The sequence below is a fragment of the Felis catus genome, chromosome A3, assembly GCF_018350175.1.
Source record: "Felis catus isolate Fca126 chromosome A3, F.catus_Fca126_mat1.0, whole genome shotgun sequence".
NCBI lineage: Eukaryota > Metazoa > Chordata > Mammalia > Carnivora > Felidae > Felis > Felis catus.
Genome location: NC_058370.1, coordinates 46,283,646 through 46,307,333, shown reverse-complemented (window position 1 = coordinate 46,307,333; position 23,688 = coordinate 46,283,646). Strand labels below are relative to the sequence as shown.

General features: G+C 36.4%; 1 protein-coding gene across 3 annotated transcripts in view; it reads right to left on the bottom strand.

The window, feature by feature from the left end:
* XRN2 (5'-3' exoribonuclease 2) overlaps positions 1–23,688 on the bottom strand; it is a 78,699-nt gene that overhangs the window by 33,845 nt on the left and 21,166 nt on the right. Inside the window, exons 10-20 of one of the 3 annotated variants that reach the window (XM_011280982.4) lie at positions 23,015–23,089; positions 22,795–22,928; positions 22,638–22,695; positions 22,447–22,554; positions 18,284–18,328; positions 16,531–16,662; positions 13,088–13,206; positions 10,870–11,005; positions 8,937–9,044; positions 8,754–8,843; positions 7,904–7,976 (exon numbers count right to left, since the gene is read on the bottom strand). In XM_011280982.4, coding sequence (XP_011279284.1) covers positions 7,904–7,976; positions 8,754–8,843; positions 8,937–9,044; positions 10,870–11,005; positions 13,088–13,206; positions 16,531–16,662; positions 18,284–18,328; positions 22,447–22,554; positions 22,638–22,695; positions 22,795–22,928; positions 23,015–23,089 — 1,078 coding nt within the window. The remainder of the gene's footprint in view (positions 1–7,903; positions 7,977–8,753; positions 8,844–8,936; positions 9,045–10,869; positions 11,006–13,087; positions 13,207–16,530; positions 16,663–18,283; positions 18,329–22,446; positions 22,555–22,637; positions 22,696–22,794; positions 22,929–23,014; positions 23,090–23,688) is intronic. The other 2 variants (XM_045053935.1, XM_045053936.1) reach the window with 2 other exon arrangements.

Below are 23,688 nucleotides of genomic sequence, written 5' to 3'. Positions count from 1 at the left end.
CATTCCATCAACTCCAAAAGCCAACTCCAACTGGTCACCAGCTAATGACAACAATAAGGTTATTAAGCAAAAAATCAGCCCTAATGGCCAGGGTGGGAAGAAATGCATTATACCCAGATGTGATAAAGTTAGTGCCTGAGTGAGCTGATAGTAAAAATGACATTACAACCTAAAATTTTCCAGAGTGCTTATTTACAGGTAACCTAAGTAGCAGTAAAACTTAGGTAAACATAGTGTTCATACTCTCTGTGTTCAGATCTTAGTTCTATTGCTCTGTGACTTTGATCAAAATACTTAAATTCTCTGTTCATATATAAAATACACAACATTCGAAATGACTATGCTATATTTCTCTTATATAAATTAACTAAATATAAAAACACAACATTGAAAGTACACATGTTCAACAAATGTGTTTTTTTTTTTTTTTTTAAGCATGTGTATTTGTTTTGAGAGAGAGCTCAGCAGGGAAGGGGCAGAGACAGGATCCCAAGCAGGCTCCGCGCTGTCAGTACGGAGCCTGAAGCAGGGCTTGATTTCAAGAACCATGAGATCATGACCTGAGCCAAAATCAAGAGTCAGATACTTAACTGACTGAGCCACACAGGTGCTGGAATATTACATGAATACTATAAAAGAACAACAATGCACGTTCAATAAATGTTGAAAATGTACCCAGATATATTTTATCTTCTATCATTTTAAGATGCACTCAAGTTAGGCAAGAACTTAAATGTTACCATTACTTTCGATAAATTTTAAAGACATATGAGAAAAACTGTAATAGTACTAAATTTTACCTTAAAAAATTTTTTTTATGTTTATTCATTTTTGAAAGACAGAGAGAGATACAGCACAAGCAGGGGTGGGGTGGAGACAGAAGAGGGGAACACAGAATCTGAAGCAGACTCCAGGCTCTGAGCTGTCAGCATAGAGCCTGATGTGGGGCTCAAACTCATGAACGGTGAGATCATGACCTGAGCCAAAGCAGGACACTCAACCGACTGAGCCACCCAGGCACCCCTACTAAATTTTACCTTAAAATATGTTGTGTTCTTGCTACAGTCTAATAAATGAAAATACTTACACAAAATATAAAAATATTAAAGGCCTGAATTTCAACCCACCCTAAAATTCATTTAGAATCTCAAGGGACCCCAAATACCCAAAACAACCTTGAAAAAAATAAACAAAGTTGAAGGACTCCCACCACTTGATTCCAAAACTTTCTAAAGCTACAGGAATTAAAACAGTTTGGTACTGGCATAAGATTAGGAATAACAGGCAGCGAAACAGAGAGCCTATCAACAGGCACTCGGATACATGGTCAAATGATCATCAATAAGGGTGCCAGGACCATTTGATGGGAAAAGAGCAGTCTTTTCAACAAATGGTGCTGGGAAATGGATATCTACAGCAGAAGAATGAAATTGGACCCTAACTTTACACCGTATACAAAAACTGCCTCAAAATGGATCAAACCTAAATGTTAAGACCTAACACTATAAAACTCTCAAAAGAAAACAAGGAGGAAGCTTCATGACACTGGATACAGCAATGATTTCTTGGATATGACAACAAAAGCACAGGCAATGACAAAACAGTCCAACAAAAATTAAACTTCATCAAAATTTAAAGCTTTTGTGCATCAAAGGACACTATCAAACAAAGTAAAAAGACAGTCACAAAATGGAAGAAAATAAATGCAAAATCTTATATGAGACTAGTGTCCAAAATATAAAAGTACTCCTACAACAAAAGCACAATCCAAACATGAGCAAAAAACTTGAATAGACATTTCTCCAAAGATGTAGCTAAGCACAAGAAAAGATGCTCAATATGACTAATCATTGGGGAAATGCAAATAAAAAATATAGTAAGATCCCACTTCATAACCATTAGGATGGCTATTACCAAAAAAACAGAAATAGGCACAACTAAATGTAAAAGATAATCCATGCTTATGGATTGGAAGAATACTGTTAAAATGCCCATACTATCCTAACCAATCTACAGATTTAATGCAATCCCTTATCAAAATATCACTGGCATTTTTCACAAACTAGTTAACAAGGAATCCTACAATTTGCATGGAACCACAAAAAACCCAAATAGCCAAAGCAATCCTGAGAAAGAACAAAGCCAGAGGTATCACACGCCCTGATTTCAAACTATACTACAAAGCTACTGTAATCAAAACAGTATGGTACTGACATGAAAACAGACATATAGACCAACAGAATAAAACAGAGAGCCCAGAAAACCCCCACACGTATACGGTCAATTAATTTATGACACAGGAGGCAAGAATATACAATGGAAAAGAAGAGTCTCTTCAACAGATGGTGTGGGGAAAACTGTAAAGCTACATGCAAAAGAGTGACCATTTTCTTGCACCATACACACAAGTAAACTCAAATGAATTGCAGACTTGAAGGTAAGACCTTAAAGCATAACACTCCTAAAAGACGGTTCTAAAACCAGACAAAGACCCCATAAAAAGGAGAACTACAGAGCAATTTCCCTAACGAACATGGATGCAAAAATTCTCAACGAGATACTAGCCAACTGAATCCAACAATACATTAAAAGAATTATCCATCACAACCAAGTGGGATTTATACCTGGGATATAGGGCTGATTCAATCAATGTGATACATCATACATCAATAAAAGAAAGAACAAGAACCACGTGATCTTCTCAATAGATGCAGAGAAAGCATCTGACAAAATACAGCATCCTTTCTTGATAAAACCCTCAAGAAAGTAGGCATAGAAGGATCATACCTCATAATCATAAAAGCCATATACAAAAGACCCACCATTATTATCATCCTTAATGAAGAAAAAATGAGAGCTTTCACTCTAAGTTCAGGAACATGACAGGGATGTCCACTCTCACCACTGTTATTCAACATAGTATTGGAAGTCTTGGCCTCAGCAATCAGACAACACAAAGAAATAAAAGGCATCCAAATCGGCAAGGAGGGAGTCAAAAGTTCACTCTTCACAGACGACATGATACTCTATGTGGAAGATCCAAAAGATTCCACCAAAAAACTGCTAGAACTGATTTATGAATTCACCAATACTGCAAGATATAAAATCAATGCAGAGAAATCAGTTGCATTTCTATACACCAATAATTAAGCGGCAGAAAGAGAAACCAAGGAATCAATCCCATTTACAACTGCACCTAAAACCATAAAAATAAACCTAACCAAAGAGGTGAAAAATCTATACACTGAAAACTATAGAAAGCTTATGAAAGAAATTGAAGAAGACACACAATAAAGGAAAAATATTCCATGCTCATCAATTGGAGGTACAAATATTGTTAAAATGTTGATACTACCCAAAGCAATCTACATGTTCAATGCAATCCCTATCAAAGTAACACCAGCATTCTTCACAGAGCTAGAAGAAATAATCCTAAAATTTGTATGGAACCAGAAAAGATCCCAAATAGCCAAGGAAATACTGAAAAACAAAGTCCATCACAATTCTGCACTTCAAGCTGTATTACAAAGCTGTAATCATCAAGATAGTATGGTATTGGCACAAAAACAGACACAAGATCAATGGAACACAATAGGGAACCCTGAAATGGACCCACAAACATACAGCCAACTAATCTTTGACAAAGCAGGAAAGACTATCCAATGCAATAAAGATAGTCTCTTCAGCAGATGGTGTTGGGAAAACTGGACAGTGACATATAGAAGGATGAACCTGGACCACTTTCTTATACCATACACAAAAGTACACTCGAAATGGATGAAAGACCTAAATGTCAAGACAGGAAGCCATCAAAATCCTAGTGGAGAAAGCAGGCAAAAAAAACTCTTTGACCTCAGCTGCAGCAACTTCTTACTCAGCATGTCTTCAGAGGGAAGGGACACAAAAGCAAAAATGAACTACTGGGACCTCATCAAAATAAGCTTCTGCACGGTGAAGGAAACAATCAGTAAAACTAAAACACAACCGACGCAATGGGAGAAGATATTTGCAAACGACATATCAGATAAAGGGTTAGTATCAAAATCTGTAAAGAACTTATCAAACTCAACACCCAAAAAACAAATAATTCAGTGAAGAAATGGGCAAAAGACATGAACAGACGCTTCTCCAAAGAAGACATCAGATGAAAAAATGCCAACCGACACATGAAAAAATGTTCAACATCACTCATCATCAGGGAAACAAACTAAAACCACAAGGAGATACCACCTTACACCTGTCAGAATGGCTAACATTAACAACTCAGGCAACAACAGATGTTGACAAGGATGCAGAGAAAGAGGATCTCTTTTGCACTGCTGGTGGGAATGCAAGCTGGTGCAGCCACTCTGGAAAACAGTGTGGAGGTTCCTCAAAAAATTAAAAATAGAACTACCCTACGACCCAGCAATTGCACTAGTAGGTACTTACCCAAGGGATACAGGTATGCTATTTTGAAGGGTCACATGCACCCCAATGTTTACAGCAGCACTATCAACAACAGCCAAAGTATGGGAAGAGCCCAAATATCCATCGATAGATGAATGGATAAAGAAGATGTGATATATATATATATATATATATATACACACACAATGGAGTATCACTCGGCAATCAAAAAGAATTAAATCTTGCCATTTGCAACTACATGGATGGAACTAGAGGGTATTATGCTAAGCAAAATTAGAGAAAGACAAATATCATATGACTTCACTCATATGAGGACTTTAAGATACAACACAGATGAACATAAGGGAAGGGAAGCAAAAATAATATAAAAACAGGGAGGGAGACAAAACATAAGAGACTCTTAAACACAGAAAACAAACTGAGGGTTGCTGGAAGGGTTGTGGGAGGGGGGATGGGCTAAATGGGCAAGGGGCCTTAAGAAGAATGCTTGTTGGAATAAACACTGGATGCTATATGTAGGGAATGAATCACTGGATTCTACTCCTGAGATCATTATTGTACTATATGCTAACTAACTTGGATGTAAGTTAAAATTAAAAAAAAAAAAATCCTAGAACAAACCGTAAGCTCCTTGACTTCAGTCTTAGTAATAATTTTTTTTTTTTTTTTTTTTGGCGAGTGCCCTCAGGCAAGGGCAACAAAAGCCAAAATAAACAAAGGGGACCACATTAAACTAAAAAGCTTGTGTTTCAGCAAAGGATACCACCTACAAAATGAAAAGGCAACCTACTGAATGGGAGAAGGTATTTGCAAATCATACATCCAGTAAGGGGTTGATATCTAAAATATATGAAGAACTTGTACAACTTAATACCAAAAAAACCAACTCAATTAAAAAATGAGCAGATGTGAACAGATATTTTTCCAAAGACATGCAGATGGCGAACAGACACATAAAAAGGTGTTCAGTATCACTAATCATCAGGGAAATTCAAGTCAAAACCACAATGAGATATCACTTCACATCTTTAAGAATGGCTATTATCAAAAAGACAAGAAAATAACAAGTGTTTGTGAGAATGTGGAGAAAAGGGAACCCTCATACACTGTCGGTGGAAATGGACACTGGTGCAGCCACTATGGGAAACAGTATGAAGGTTTCTCAAAAATTAAAAATAGAATGAATGTATGGTCCAGCAATTCCCACTTCTGGCTATTGATCCAAAGAAAACAAAAACACCAATCTGAAAAGATATATGCACCCCTTTGTTTACTGCAGCATTATTTACAACAGCCAAGATACGGAAGCAACCCAAGTGTCCTTAGACGAATGGGTAAAGAAGATGTATACAATAAATATTAGTCACAAAAAGGAATGAAAGCTTACCATTTCCAAAAACATCAATGTACCTACAAGGTATAATGCTAAATGAAACAAGTCCCAACAGAGAAAGACAAATACTGTATGATTTCACTTATATGTGTAACCTAAAAAAAAAAAAAACCCAAACAAATGAGCAAACAAAACAAAACAGCAACAGACTCATAGGTATAAGAAAATGTTGGTTACCAGAGGGGAAAGCAGGTAAGGGGGCAGGCAAACTAGATGAAGTGGATTGAGAGGTATATGCTTCTAGTTGTAAGTCAGTCATGGGTATGTTATACTGCATAGGAATACACTCAATAGTACTGTAATAACTTTGTATGGTGACAGATGGTAATGAGACTTAATCATGGGAATTATTTCATAATGTATAAAAATAGCAAATCACCATGATGTACACCTGAAAGAGGGTATTATATGTCAATTATACTTCAATAAAAAATACCTAAATACGTAAAAGCCATTTACTGAATAAAGAAAAGAAAATAACAAATGTTAGCAGGGATGTGAAGAAATTGTAGCCATTGTGCATTGCCTCACTTTTCCTCCGGATGATTTATAGTACAATGGTATATACAGAAAGCAAGACATCTGCACACTTATATACTTACTTACTTGACATTTACATAAGTATACTTATATACTTATATTTTTACTTCACTCCCTTTTATTCTCCTATGCCTCCACTCCCTGTAATCAAAGCATTCTCCACAAAGCACCTTCAAAAACAATCTAAGACTCCAATCCATTTACATATAACAAAATACGACCACAGAGCATACTTGCTAACCTCAATCAATGGGTTACATTTCCCATTATCATTCCATTAAAAAAATAATGAAATGTCTTTCACTACATAAACCAAAAGTCAACCCTAAAAATCTCATAAAATGATTTTCAAATGAATACCCCTTTGTCTCACAATTCTGAGTCATGTTATTGGTCATCTGCACCAGAGGAAATAACCAAGGAAAAAGTAAACACATAACTTTACCAAATTGATTATCTTAGAAAAATATATGGGGGAAGAAAAGATTAAAATGATTGCTGAAAAGGGCTTTGGCATGAAATAATAGTTGACTTACTGTGTGACAGAATTCTTTATTGTGTTTTACATTCAGTCATCATCACACATTTGCTGAGTGGTAAACAGCACCTTAAATTTAGTAGTACTAATTTAAAATTGACATTCTTATAAAAACTGTAAACAGGAGGAATGAGAAAATAACAGCTAACTAAACAAACAGGAAATGATTACTGTCAAGTATTTAAAACTAAATTTCTTGTACATTTTTCATCTTCAAATTTCCATGGGGTATAAGTGAATCTCCACATGGACACAACCATGTTTTTTTATTTGTCAGCAATCTTACAAGGTGCCAATGAGCTACAGACTAGGAGCAAGTCCCAAGTCCCATTAATCAATCACAAAAGAGACAAAAGACAGAATGATTAATCTCTTTCAGTCTAATTTACTGTTTATCAGAATGTTACTAATTACTACTATCACTGATAATCCCAGGTCGGATGGAAAAAAATGAAATTTTCACATGTAATTCTTAAAATATTTACTTTTTTAAATTATTTTTTATTATGTTTATTTTTGAGAGGCAGAGAGAGACAGAGCATGAGCATGGAATGGGTAGAGAGAGACAGAGACACAGAACCCAAAGCAGGCTCCAGACTCTGAGCTGTCAGCACAGAGGCTGACACGGGGCTTGAACTCATGAACCGTGAGATCATGACCTGAACTGAAGTCGGACACTCAACCAACTGAGCCACCCAGGCGCCCTAAAATATTTATCTTTTTAAAAAAACTTTATTATTTTGAGAGACAGAGAAAGCGTGAATAGGGGAGGGGCAGAGAGGAAGACAGAGAGAATCCCAAGCAGGCTTCAAACTGTCAGTGCAGAGCCTGATACGGGACTCAAACCCATGAGTGAGCTCATGACCTGAGCCAAAGTTGGACGCTTAACTGACTAAGCCACCCAGGTGTCCCAAAATATTTCTCTTTCACAGAAATTCTTTCATCCCATAAATCATGTTTTCTTACAGTTTACCAAAAAGAGAAAATTATTTTAACAAAAAGGAATAACGTCTAAATTTTACCTTGCCATGCATATTTCTTCCCATTCAAATCAATAGCAAAATCTTCAGGGTAGAAGTCAATTATACTAGAATCCTGTATCAGGGAGAAAAATAAAGATTCAAAACAAAAGTCACACATGCACGAGTTATAAAGAATTTGACATTTCTTTCATTCATGTTATCAGGCCCGATGAGAAAATGAGGTTTTATTCCTTCAAAAACTCTTGTTATTAAGATATCAAGTCATTAACCCCAGTAGTAAAACAAAATTAACAATTTTATTTAAAAAATGGGGGTCGGGAAGGCATTATTATAGAAAAATTTTAGAACTGACAACTGTGAACCCAAGACAGTCAATGAAGAGTTTACAGACTCTAATAATTCCTACTTCATGCCAGGGTCTCCCCTGCTTTCTATCTGACACAAAACAAGCGCAGAGATGATCTGAGGTAGCCCAGTCTGAACTCTGGAAGCCACTACACATGGTGGAAATAAATAAAAATAATAACTTACAGGTAGGCTGAGAACAAAGTAACTGTTACAAGAATTTCTCCCAGGGGCCTCTGGGTGGCTCAGTCATTTAAGTGTCCGACTGCAGCTCAGGTCATGATCTCGCAGTTTGTGAGTTCGAGCCCCACATTGGGCTCTCTGCAGTCAGCATGGAACCTGCTTCAGATCCTTTGTTCCCCTCTCTCTCTGTCCCTCCCCCACTCACGTGTGCTTGCTCTCAAAAATAAAAATACACATTAAAAAAAAAGAATTTCTCCCCAACACAAATTAATTTTATTTGCTGGGTAAGGGTTCTGATGACCAAGGAAAGTAGAAAATAAAAAGGTGAAAAGTATAGAGAACTCAGTACGAAGACACTTACGGGATCACTCATGAGCTTCCGCCATGATGGAGGTAGAAAGTTACCACTGGCAGCTGGAAAAACTCCCATAAGTTGTTCCAGTGGTTTAAACTGCAAGAAAGAAAAAAAGTTTAAGATAAAATACACAATTTTTATCTAAACCAAAATTCTATGAATTTCATGACTCTAAATAACTAGGCTTACCGGTTTAGTGCCCTTCTCAAAATCAGATGGCATGTCTGCAATTCCTTCAAAGTCTGAAGCAAATGGTGCATAATGGAATGGATAATACCATTTCCAGGAAGCACAGCCCTAGAATCATCACCAAAAAACAAAACAAAAACAAAAAAACAAAAAACAACAAAAAAACCCAAACCCAAAAACCTATGTTCAGTATGGACACAGTAAAGCAAACAAAACTTAGAGTATTATTAACCTATAATATTCTATCTGTAAAACACGACTTCCAGTGCACATTCCATATATTAATTTTTTCCTATAAGTCCTAAAAGTTGTTTTGATTAACTGAACTTTTACTTTATATCAATGGCTCCTTGATTTAGAAACTACTGCATGGGGTGCGTGGGTGGTTCAGTTGGTTGAGCATCTGACACTTGATTCTGACTCAGGTCATGATCCCAGGGTCCTGGGATTGAGCTCCACATGGGGCTCCATGCTGAGTGTGGAGCCTACTTAAGATCTACCCCCCCCCACACACACACACTCTTTCTTTCCCCTCCTCCCTCCCTCTGGCCCCTTCCCCCCTTGTGCTTTCTCTAAAAATAAAAATCTTTTTTTCTTTTTAAAGTTTATTTGAGAGAGAGCACGTGTGCATGCACACGAGCTGGGGAGGGGCAGGCAGAGAAGAGAGAATCCCAAGCAAGCTCCGCACTATCAGCACAGAGCCTGATGAGGGACTCAATCTCACGGTCATGAGATCATGACCTGACCCAAGATCAAGAGTCAGACACTTAACTGACTGAGGCACCCAGGCACCCCCCGCCAGAAAAAAAACAAACAAAAAAACAAAACAAAACAAAAAAACCCCACAAACTACTGCAAAGCATTTTTAATAATTAGTAGTTAACACCAAACTTTATATTTACAAACAAATTTGGTGAAGATTTTTATCCTTAAAATGTGCTTGGTGGTATTTCTTTCCAATTCTACAGCTGCCATCACCAAACAGAATGAAGAGTGGTGGTAGCTGGCACTTACCTATAGCATATAGATGGTAAGGCACATCACTGAAACAGTGACTGAGTAAAACTGCCAACAAAAGTTTCATTTTACAATTCCCTATTACATTTTCATTGTGACAACTTTCTCTTTACTATAAAAATATTTAAGTAAACCTATCAAAAACAAAACAGTAAGTTTTACTGATAGAAAAGTCCTCCTAATATGTTTTGATTCTATGCCTAGGGAATTAAAATCTTGAGGACGAAAGTAAAACATGAATTTGCAGTATTTTACAACCTAATTTAATGCATCCAAATTACACTTTCCACTTAATGACAAACTCCATCTTTTCTCAGATCACACCAAACCTAACTTGTTTTGCTCTCCAAGAACGAAACCAGGTATTAACTACTAGTGTTACAATCCCCTCTATGTCTACCTAATCTCTCACACTCTGACATCTCAATTATCAAAAGCTTAACGTCAGATACAGATTACTCCAATTATCATGCATTTCATGTAACATTACTACATTACATGGAGGAAATGGTATCATTCAAATGTCTTTCAAATTCTTACTAGTATTTTCTAGGCTTTGTCCTTTGTTCAGTCATTTAGTGACTGTCTATTAATTACTTAGTTATTTTTAATTTCCAATTAAAAAACCATTATACTTTAATCACGTTAAAGACAAAGTACACTCAACCATACTACTTGATGCCGAAATCTTTAATAAGCAAAACAAAAATTATCTTTGTTTATATATTAACACTTGAGAAGCTTCAAACGGTTTACAAACAAATATTATTTAAGGTAATGAATTTCTGAACAAGAAGCTTTTAAAAAAATGAGTCTGGATTTAATTTCATAACACAGCTCAATAATACACATTATTATAGAAATTACTATCTTCCTTAAATGATTAGGTAGGTTTAGAGGAAAATATTCTCTGTACCTGGTAATAATATCGAAGAACCCAGCAGAGCCCCTCAACGTAAGACTGTACAACTTTACGACGGAATTTCTCATCAGCTGCATCAACATCAAATTTGTTCTTGTAGTACCGCTGTTTCCAACCAGCTTCCCATAGCCTAAAATCCAGGCAAAGCCGGTTCATGTCGAATTAATACTTTCAGTAATTGTTCACCGATTTATCACCCAAACCATTTTATATTTAATATCCAGGTGAAATGTTAATGAGTTAAGCAGTAATGCTAACACAGCTTTATTTAATTATTTAATCACTTCTAAAAGCCCACTTACACAGGACTTATCAACTTAAGAGATAAACATCAAAAACCCAAATGATGATTCTAGTAAGACCATTAGAAAGCAACATTTTGGAAAAAGAATAACTATTTATTAAAGTAGATACTGAGTATTTGTTTGCTCAAATGTTAATACTGTTTTACATATTTTTTGATTGTGGACCAATTATAAAACTACATTTTAAGATTCAAATACTGAAGATATTTCAAGGTCCTCCGTTTGTAAAATACATTTAAACTAAATAAAGGAAGCCAATCAAATTACTTAAAAAAAAAAAAAAAAGAGTTGCATGTGTAATTTTTTAAAAGGTAAAAATGGTTTATAAGATAATCTAGGAACCAGGCAGAAAATTATGTTTATATCTACTTTCCCCATCCGTGGGCCTTATTCTTCTTTCAGCTAAGAGCTGTTGGCTTAAGGGAAGGACACATAAACACATATATGCATGTTCTAGTAAAACTTAGAAGTAGGTTCACTTCTAATTCACTAAATTCTCATTTGTCACTGACAATACATGTGAACTATACGTTTTTCACTCAAAAGTATATATATATTTTTAAATACTCATTTTTCATTCTCTGAAAGATTTAAACATTTTATCGAAGAACACAAAGAAGCCAAAGAACACTAAAAAAACAAATCAAGACAGATCAAGAACATCAAGATGATTCTCATTTAAGGGCTATTTTCTATCATGTGCCACATCTTACAAATTGCAGTCATGTTCCAGAATACACCACATCAATTTTAATTTCCTCCCACCTGCCCCAAGGATTCACAGGACATCACTTAGGAGAAATATCCTCTATGATGCAGACTGTAATTGTTTTACAGAAAATATTAATGAAATACATGTTAAGGGTCCCAAGCATTTCTTAATAGAAGCATTTCTACCTTGACTATTCTCAGCACCGGGATTACACAATAAAGTACTAATAAATCAAGTTAACTATTAAGCTGGTATTGATCAAGATGGCTACACAATAAAACAGAAAACATACTCTAAGAGGAAAATCCAGAGTTGCAGAAACAGAGGATCAGGTAAATGTTCAATCACAAGTCACCAAAGATCTCAGAATCTGACATCAAAGGACGTTAGGAAAATACAGAACCATATATGACACTTGAGAAGTTTCTCATCATAAATGCAAACATACCATCCACGTCCTATAAAAGAAGCATGAGTTGTGGACCACTATTGTTTAACTTTGAAATATATCATTTTGCTAAATTCTTAATTAGTTATAATTATTCAGATTGTTGGCCTTTTGCACTTGGAACACAGGGTTCAAATACGGATTTAATTACATGAGAGGCTGTTAATCTTACATAATGATCTCAAATCTCTGGATAAAGAATCAAAATTTCTCATTACAAATTTCAAGTATACAGCTAAAGGGAAACTTCCCTGTCATGAAATATAATTGTACAGATCCAAGTCTGTGGTTTTAAAAAATATACATGTTTATCTCTTTTGCATATTTCATTTGAGGAAGAACCTTTCCAACTGAGATTAAAGCAAACTATATTAAGTATCAAATGTAACTGAACTTTCTGTGTTAAGCAGCCTGAAGATTTAATCTCAAAACAGTAACATTCAGATCACATAGTCAGAGCTAAACACCTCATGTCTAGCCGATCTAGTGCCTGGTCTCAGAGGGAAAAGTGGCTTGGAGGACAAAAACCTGCACGCATACTAATCTAGATACTTAGGTTTAACAGCTATAGCTTACACATCTCACTGGAATTTACTGACTATTCTAACCCTCCACATTAATTACTGGTGGATAAAAAGATCACAGGCAAGCATCTGAAGGCAATGCTGCTCTAAGCTAAATAGCATTAATTAGACAGCATCTATTTCAGCAATTTGATAACAAAGTGTTACCAAAAAATGGTTTCACCTGACATTATCCTCTGGCTCAGGTTCACTGTCACTGTCTTCTGCTTTTCGCTTAATTCCTCCTATCGGAGATGGGGAGCCATCAGAAGTGAAACTTGTATTAGGAGACACTGAAGGACTCTGCAAACAATTATAACATTACACAGAAAGGATTTAATTATTCATTTCACACAAGAAGTTACATCCAACTGCTGTTACAATCATGCTTCATGATAATACATTTTTTAAAGCCATTAAATAGATATGGTAAACATATTCAGAAAATACAAAGACTGATCTTGGCCTACACCACTTCTTCAAAAAAGAATAATATAGTTTCAAGCTTCCTATGCTTAAACTCAAAAGAATCTGAACATTATCAGAATAAAAATTATTTCAGAAGAAAAAAGAATTTAATCTTATAAATTTTTAAAAATTATAGGGCTTGATTATTTTTTCTTTGGTGGTTCCTCACATTATGAATTCACAACCACTTTATACCAAACAAATAGCAAAGTTGGGAGGGGGAAAATACAAATACATAAATTAATAATATACAATATAATCAATGCTGGAGACAACGAAGTTAAATGGTAAGTGCTAAACCTCACGCAACCATCAGGAAATCAACAGTTTAAAGACACTCTGCCAGGTAAGTGATAAAATTATTGATAATGTTTTAAAATTCAATGTACAAGTAAAAATCTATCAGTAACTTAGAAAAATGCAATCAGTAACTTAGAAAAATGCAGATTTAGTATTTCAAAGACTTAGATACCACTTTAAATTCAGTATTATCTTCCCTTTGTAACTAACTCAGGAAACACAGTGAACACTCTAAAGTATTTCAGTATTTCATTAAAAAATTAATATTTCCTGCAACTTTAGCTTTTCATGTTATGACCAAAAACACAAGTGGCAGAAAAGGTTTTAATGATAAGGTTTTTCTTCTGTTATACAGAGTATATTAGATGTTGTGAGTAAACTGAATTATTTTTAAATTACTTTATGAATGTAGTTTACACCATAGGTCAAAAAAGTTACAATAAAGCAGAGCTTATAACTTTCTTTTAAAAATGTATAATTTCCATTTTTTTCATGATACTATATGGCCAATACATTAAAAAAACACACAAAACTATAAAAATAAATTCAGGAAGGTGCGGTTGTACTTGAAGCTGAGATGGGTATTTTCAGTCAGACAGATCTGAGTTTGAAATACCAAGTCCAACCTTTATAGGTTATATAGCCTTAGACAATTTACCTCTGTTAGCCTCAACCTGAAATGGGATAATGTTCTCTTTGGAGGTTATTGCGAGGATTAAAGGAAAATGATATGAACGATACGTATGAAAGATCAACAACACAGGCTGCCTACATGGTGTAAGGTGGGTCACCTTTCAAGAAGTCATCACTTTTATTTTTCAAACCCAACACTAAATCCATTTGGATTAAATTATGAGATGATATTCATAGCAATCATCTCAGTACAAAGAAGTTGGATAAAAAGCAAACTTTCCCAAACTGACAAACAAGATAAAAAAAAAAAAAAACAAAAAAAACCAGAAAACTATCTTTAGATAACAAATACAACTGCAACAGAAAACAAAAAGAAGTAGCTTGTTCTTTAATACCAAATCTCTACTGCTCTTTTTTTGTTCTCTCTCTACCAACAAAAATAGTCTTTCCTGAACATACCAGATTTATACCAATTTATTCAAATTCCTTTTTAAAAAACTCTTTTTTTGCAATCAAATTTTATCAAATGGCTGCAGATATAGTCAAACCATACTTTTCAGAATGCAAAACTTAAAAACACAGATTTATGAGGAAACAGAAGCCAGCTAGTAAAACATTAACAACGTTGACCATCAAGTAGACACTACTCAATACTGGACATGTCCAACAGCTTTAAAAAAAAAAAAAAAGCACAAACTCTGTAACTCAAAAGGCACCCTTTAAATGAACTGGTAATTCAGCCTTGTGATTTCCTTAAATTTATAACATTCTAGATGAAAAACCCTCTACGCCAAGACTCCAACAGAAATAACTGTGTCAAGGGGAATTAAGATAGGATCAAATAAGCAACCTAATCACCAATCTCCCTATTCCTACTCCCATGGCAGACATTATTAATCAACGGTGGGTCTAGTCCTGTGGAGCTTTAGTATGATACTGGAATCTCTCTCAAAGCAATCACAGCTGGCCAAGTTTAACTCTGCCATACTCCCTGGGATTAAAGCATTGTATCATCAACATGGTGTCTGACAATACAAGTCACTTAGTTCCACTCTGTGGAGAAGGCAGTCACTATTAAATGATGGACATCAGCCTTTTCTGTTCTATTCAAGTGTCTCATCGCAATCCTTCACTGACCCTCCATATCCCACTGTTAATGGTGAAAGGAATAAGACAAGAACACAAAAATCAAACAGAACAAAAAACAGAACAGAAACCCAGGCTGCTTCTCTCAGGAGATGCAAAATCTCAGTTCCCAAATTCCAAATCTAAGGTTCTAAAACTTCAAAATGGAAACTGGCGAGAATATAAATCAGTCTCCTAGTATGGCAAAGATTCCACAAATAGGACTGCCCTGTAATAAAGGATTTGAGCATAAATAGGATAACAGAATAATGAAACTTAAATATCAAAACTTATACAATTTCCTTGAATATATAACAAAAATTTACACTAGATCTCAAGCCTTACAAAACATATTTCCTCTCTCTATAGTACACATTTTCTCTCTTATGCCTACCAACCTGAAATAAGCAATCGTTTTGATGATTTGCTGTCCTTCAATTCGTGGTCTGTTCCCTCACCCCTGCTGCTGCCCTGTCATGTGCTCTGTGCTCAGTGCTGCCACTGAACAACAGGAAGCTACTGGACAGAGTACAGCCTTGCTGGCTGAGATGATCTGCTTCTTCAGTTTGGATCACCAAGTTTAAACAAGGAAGGACTGCAGGTGGCAAATCCATTCAGTTCCTGAGTTTCTAAGTACAGAACAACCAGAATTTGGATAGCGAGAGCTACCTTAAAATATATATTCAAATCTATTCCATTCCTGAGTTGGAGGGTAAGGGTTTGGGCAGTGAGAAGTGCTTATTTTTGACAGACTGGGATTATTCTGTAAAATGTCCATAACTGATCCCTGGAAAGAAAGGGGAAAACCATTTTTCTCTCTTGTCCCCTTCAAGCTTCTAGCACCCAGTACCTTTGGTTGCATTACAGAAACCCTACAGCCTCTTAGCTATCTATATTTGCATGCATTTTCTTTTCTTTCATGTTATTTAGATATTTACATATTGATAATCATGGATTCAGCAAAGTTAAAAATATCTCAAGGCAAAAGAAATTGAGAAAACTACAAAACAACTCCAGGCTGAGTAACAAAATTCACACACAAGTGCGAGAGACCTCTGATGGTCACCACTTTTCAATGCCACATGAAAGTAAGTCACTTACAGAGTTATTCTGCATCCTCATTTCATAGGCTGCTTGTCTTGGATTACTGGCTACTTGAGAACCTGGTGAATTTCTTGAACCCAAGGCATGTGGGGTTAATATTCCACCAGGAGAGAAAGCTGGTTGATCTCTCTAACATAAGTGGAAACAAATGTAGAAATTAAAATTACATCACAACACAGATGACAGGAAGAAAAGAAGGCAATGGAACAGGATTCTCACTGTAAGCACTTAAAGGAGGAACTGGATTTCTGTTAGCATTTACAAACTGTTAGCACAATTTGATCTGATGGTAACTCACCCTGTAAACAATATCCTGTAACATTTAATAACTGTTTTAAAAGTACATAATACATTGTTCTGATACACAGAATCTACTCATGTCTCATTAAGCTATTCTATGATTCCTGACAATTTCAAAACACATTCAAGAAACAATTTCAGGCACATGAAAATAATAGAACTATTAAGGTTAAAAAAACTAATCAAGAGTTTAATCTATACTTAGGAAAAACCATTTTTATTTACCCTTCACCTAGCTAGAATTTAACTCTTCACTTCCAATTAGAGCTGTAATTAGTGACAGTTGTGGCTGACTGATAAAACACACTTGTTACACAGGTACTGACTGAAAGAAAATAGCAATACATAAGGTAGAAATCAAATATGCCCCTCTGAATCTAGTGGTTTTGAACATACCTGTAACAATAAGGAACTCTACTTTTCTCCCTTCCAGAGTCCCCAACTTGCTTACTTCTAATAAAATATAAAAATAAATGGGGTGCCTGGGTGGCTCGGTCGGTTAAGCATCTGATTCTCGATCTCAGCTCAGGTTATGATCTCACAGTTCGTGGGTTCAAGCCCCGCATCAGGCTCTACGCTGTCAGCACAGATTGTGGGATTGTGTCCTTCTCTCTCTGCTTCTCCCCGACTTGCTCTCTATCTCTCTCTCAAAATAAATAAAAATAAACTTAAAAAATATAATAATAGTAATAATAATAAAAGGCAGTCCTTAAACTCCATGAGTTTAATATCTAGTAAAGAAGCAAGAAAAATAAGAACTAAAGAAGTAACTACAGAACATTATGCAAGAAGTAAGAAAACAAATATCACAAGCAAAAGCAGCAGAGTTCAGAGAAAGGACTGCTAATCCTGGATGAGGGTGGAGGCCTTAAGAGAGGCCCTGGTGGAAAAGCTAAGATGTGAGGGAGTCGTGAAGTCAGAAATCCACTCGGAGCCAGCAAGTGCAGGCAATGCTCTGAGTCAGGAGGGACGTGATACATTCAGAAGACAGGAGGGAAAAGCCGGGCGGCTACAATCAGACCGGATCAGAGTACGTTCTGCATGCCAGACTGAGACAGAAGTGGGTTCTGAGGGAACTACAAAAATCACGGGTCATTTCCAAGCAGAGAAACAACAGTTTCAGGAAGATTAATCTGACAGATGTAGACAGAATGCAGTAACTTTTAAGAGGATATAAAGGGTTGACTGCTTTTATTACAGAAACAATACCTGATAATGACAAAAAAATTCAAATAGCTAAGTGCCCCATGCCCATCAAGTGCATCCTTTCAGACTCTAGAGCTTAGAAAAAACACCAGCATTCTTTCTCTAGGCAAGACAGCAGCTGGGTAGACATTATGTCCCTAACCAACTCCTATTAGAGAAGAAATAAAGCAACTGCAATGAACATCTTTCTCCCAAACTGTAAACTTAGGCTATTGCCCATCTTACGAAATTAATTAAAACTCACCTTCATTCTCTTTCTTTTTTCTTTCTGTCGTCTTCTAAAACTGTCCTAAAAGTATAAAATCCACATATTCTGTCAAATAATTACACAAAAATGTCAGAGTTAAACATTACCAGGAATGATTTGGGAAACAATTTAAGTTTTAAAGGAAGACCCCAGAAACCTAGACATATATAATTAAACTAGGCAATGGACCATATGTTCAAAGTGCTGTTTATCAGAACCTTTGACGGACACAGATCATTCTAAATGGAGTTTAGATATAATTTGTTCCTCTTAATTTTTTTCACTTAAGCTTTTGACATCATTTCAGGAAAGAATGCAAGTCATGACAAAGACTCTTGGTTTCACCCTGGAGCAAATAGGCTGTCAATATGGAGAAGATGCAAGTAAGTAAGAAAACAGATAATTCTAAGTTTTAGCTGTATACAGTTAATAACCAAGATGTCCATTTAAAAACAAACTGACAATTTAATAATGAGCTTGTGTTACCTAAAAAGGGCTTGACAGTTCCTAATTCTGTAGCATGCATGGCACAGAGTGGGTAAAGAGAAGTGGGGCTCTATACAAACATCACCCCCCCTGCCCCACACACCAGGTTCTAAGAAGTCAATCTAATGAAAGAAAGGAAGGAAATTCAGATGTCTGCCCTGCTCATTCTGAGCCAATTTAATCCACAAGAAAGGGTCCACTCTGCATGGATTCTTCCCCTCTGCTCATTTTCAAAATGTAGTCACGGTTTCAATTAAACAGGATTTGGGGTTGATCTTGTTTCCCACTAACTGTTTGGCCATTCAAAGGCCTCCCTGGCCCCAGCATTCCTCCCATGCCCAAGATTCTGTGAGAATCAAGGCACTGGAATGTCAACTAAGGTCCTATGACAGCCCAAAACAGGGGCTAGAATTACTGTACTGACCGCCACCTTACTAGCTGCACTTCTCTGCTCTTCCAGATCAGTAATGCCAACTGTAAAATAACATCCTTAAATAAGATCTTTAATTTGTACTTTCTGTCAAAAGAGAAGCCGAATGTTGGATATATGGTGAATGACTACCTTAAAACCTCCGAAGATATGAAATGCACCAACTTCTTTAAACAAGATTTCCTCTCCATCTTTAATGAAATGTCTCTTATCTAGGGCACCAATGAGCTACAGACTGTAAAATTCACTAGTCAGTTTTCACTCCACATCTGATCATGACTCTCCATCTTGAATCATGCTCTTTACTTGGGTTTCCAGCCACTACACTCACCTGGTTCTCCTCTTTCACTCTTGCTGCATGCCTTTGCTCCTTGACTCCCCAACCTCTAATGTTAGTGTTCCTCTGTGCCTAATACTTGGACTTTTCTACTCTCATGAGAATAGTCATCTGGTCTCATGGCTTTAAACACCATCTAAATGGTGATGAGTCTCCAACCAGGACCTCTCCACCACCCCCTAGTCTTCTTTATCAGTTACTCAGACCATTTTTCAACTGCTCAGACAAAAATGCCTTGGAGTCATTCTTTGTAACTTTGCTTCTCTCAGCCTAACATCAGCCAATCCAGTGGCTCTACCATCAAAACATATTCAAATTTCAACTACCTCTTATCATCTCCACTGCCACCATGCTGGCTCCCTTGGATTGCTGCAAAAGAGCCTCCTACCTAGGCTCACTACTTCCATATAGTCTCAATACAGCAGCTAGAGTGATCAATCCTTTCACATGTGCCAGATCTTGTTACTTCTATACTCAAAGCCCTCCACTGATGTAGAATGAAAGCTAAGTCCTCATAATGACCTACAGGATCTTCCCAGAATGGGCCCTGAATCATTGTTCTGACCTCTTCTCCTGTCACTTCCCTCTTGTTTCCTCTGCTCTTGACATACTGGGTCCTTACTGTTCTGTCAACATCCTAGGTACACTCCCTACAGCCTCTGCACAGCCTATTCCCCCCCCCCGCTTGAAATGCTCTTCTTACAAACACCTGTATAGTTTACTTCTTCACATTCTTAAGGTCTTTATTCAAAGTCATCTGTCAGTGAGGCCTTCTCTAATCACCTTTTCTAGAACTGCAATGACCTCATATCCACCTTCCCAGATATTTTCTCTCCTGCTTTAATTTTCTTCATGGCACTCATCACTAACATATTACATACTTTACTTAGTTTTTGTGCTTATTGTCCACTTCTGGAAGAATGTAAGCTCCATAAGATCAGGAATTTTTGTCAGCTTTTTTGTATTTTTTTTGTTATATCAATGACACTCAGAATACTATCTGGCACATGATACATACTTAATAAATATTTGCTGAATATTTGCTGAATAAATGAGCATTTGTGAGATAAGACAAACATAAAAGCTTATAAAATAAAAAGCATCACCTTCAACTGCTCAATTTTAGTAACAAATATTGATGCATCACTTTTCTACCATCTATTTTGTGCTATGAACTCCTCTGGAAATTAGTCAAAAGCCACAGACACACTTTCCAGGAAAAAACATATACCCGGATACTTTTACATTGAATTTCTGAGGGTTCATAAATTTCCCCCAAAGACCAACCTTGCTGATGAACACTGTATGATGTCAAGGAACACCAAAAAAGATCCAAAGCTGTAAAATACCCTCTCTGCTAGTCCAGTTGGAAACCATATTAAGTATTTTGGTATCTATCAAATCCCATAATCCTGCTCTAATGCCAAATATCACCAGTATTTATTAGTACAAAGTCTGCTAAAGCCATGTAAGAGCGCTGTTCTAATAAAAGTTTTTATATCAAGTAGTACACAGTACATACGTTTTTTTTCTTAAGCGTAAATGGAAGTGGGTCAAGTGGAGCCACTGTAATTGTTGATGATTTAATTAAAAATGGCTATTCTGGTAGACATTTGATATCCCAAAGTTAGTTCTGTTATTTGAACCTTACATGTGAAAATTTCTTGCCACCACAGTGGATTACCAAGTACCAAAGGCTTTGGAAGGAATGCTTACAGTCCACTCACTTTGCTACATAAAAGGGTACCCAAAGTTCTAAGAAAGAGATCACCAGCTACAGTAAAGAAAGTTGAATAAAATATTGTCAGATATAATGACATGTTTGAATCTGACAGGAGGTCACAAAGCAACGTAGCAATATTACCATATTGCTATTTGCTCAAAATAGGCCTATGAATTCGTTTAAGATCTGAAAGGACTTCCTTCATTCTTTAAGAAGCTATTATCTGCTCATTTTACCCACTGTTTGCCTTGCCCCCCTTAACCCTCCCCCACAACCATCCTCCAAGCCCCTCTGCCTTCAGGCTGCTGCCCTTCCTCCTCACTGACTCTGAGGGCCTCCAAACCCCTGGCCACAGACTAGGGGCCTGTCCATCTTTTTTTTTTTTTTTTAATTAACTTGTTTTATTTTCAACTTTTTAAAATTTACATCCAAATTAGTTAGCTTATAGTGCAACAATGATTTCAGGAGTAGATTCCTTAGTGAGGGGCCTGTCCATCTTGCTTGGACACCTCAGACAACACAAATGGCTTCTCTTCTCTTTAGGGATTTCCTCCCCTCTCTCTAGAACTGGTCCCTCCCCCTCCTTAAATGTCCATGTTTCTCAAGGTTTCTGTTGGAGGCACTTTCACTCCACACAGGCTCCCAGGGACTTCAAGTTCACACCCATAGCTTGAAGTACCCCCCACCTGCTCACCTAAGCATTTACCCTATCACATGTAATCAATTTCCACGTGCTTCCAAGTGCTTCTGCCTTGGCTGATGCAGTCCAACCCTGACTCCCTACACTCTACTACCAGAGTACAAAGTTCCTTGGTCTTAACCTGTCTTCCAGGGCATAAATATTTCCTATAAAACATGGCAGCCACAAGTTCAATCCCAGCATTCTTCTAGTGTTGGCATCCTCATTTCATAGCCTACTGATCAGACAGGTGTTTAGATTTATATCTTAAGATCATGAAGAGAGAAAAAATTACAATGCAACTCACACAGTGTACAATACATAGTTCCACACAGCAAGCATCACAACCTTTATAAAATAAAGCACTGACCACTCATGATTATGTTGGTGTTTGATACACTAATAATATAAGAACGCACTCAAAGAGGTTAAAAGTACAATCACAGGATCATCATAGCCTATTAGAGACAGGAGCAATTTAGCTACTGCAATAGAAACACTTTACCTCATCATCTTTTCTCTTTTTAAAAATGCTATCCTCAACTTCACCAACTGCTAACATGATCATCTGTACTCTTTGCAGATTGACATAACCACTTTCTGTAAGGTAACCCTGTAAGTGATAAAATACATGTAAAATGATCTTCTTATAAAAGCAAATACTTCTGTTTTGAAATTATTCAAGAGTGAACTTACCCCAGTTTTGTGTACCACATTTTTGTATATGTTAACCAAACGGTCAATTGCACCTTCCCTGCCACCAGGAAACAAACATTACGCATTAGGACCAGTGTGCACTGTAAAGGCAAGACGGCTAAAACACTAGTGTGAAAACTTACACAAACACACATACCTAATTTCTAATGATGGCAGGTGAGGAAGGAAGTCATTTCCCACAAAGAAGCACATGAAGACCCAGTCATCAATGCTCCTCTCGACATCAAATGTGAATGGTAGGCTGGCCATGGTGAGCTCTCTTTCCAAATACTACAACGAGAAAGAAATGCTGCCATTAAAGCTATCAAAAGCCACCCTGCTTCAGAGCACCGATCCCAGTGTTTACTGCTACATACCTCACGAAGAACATTAAGACGAAGGAAGATAAATTCTCCTTCTGCACAAGGAAGACTATCTGCAAGTTCATCATGCTGCAGGAAAGTGAATCAAGATTAAACAAGTATACTCTAAACCTTCTCATTTTTCCCAACTCAATAAATATTGTGACTTTCTCTACAGAGAAATTTTACAAGTATTAAAAAAAATGGAACTCACCAAACCATCTTAAAAAATTATCCATAATCCCAATCACACCTAGACCAGGGATCAGCAAACGCTTTTACAAAAGACCAGATAGTAAACATTTTAGCCTACAGGACACACATATGGTCTCTGTTGCATATTCTTTCATGTTTTTCTTTTTACAACTCTTTAAAAATGTAAATACCATTCTTAGATCATTTGTCAAATCTGGAGGGCTGTAGCTTATCAACCCCGACCTAGAGTCAGCCAATATTAACATTTCAAGGTATATGCCTCTAGACCCTCCTCTGTGAATATACAGTATGTTTTTTACCTCCTTTTTTCACTCAGCATGTCTTTTAAAGAGGCGCCATATTCTTAAATCAGATAAAAATCCATTCAAAGGGGACTGAATATAATCAAGTGAACCCAAAATATGTAGGAACTAGGGGTAACTTAAAAGTATCAAGATTAATATATTTGATTTATACTTCTTTTTAAGAAAAAT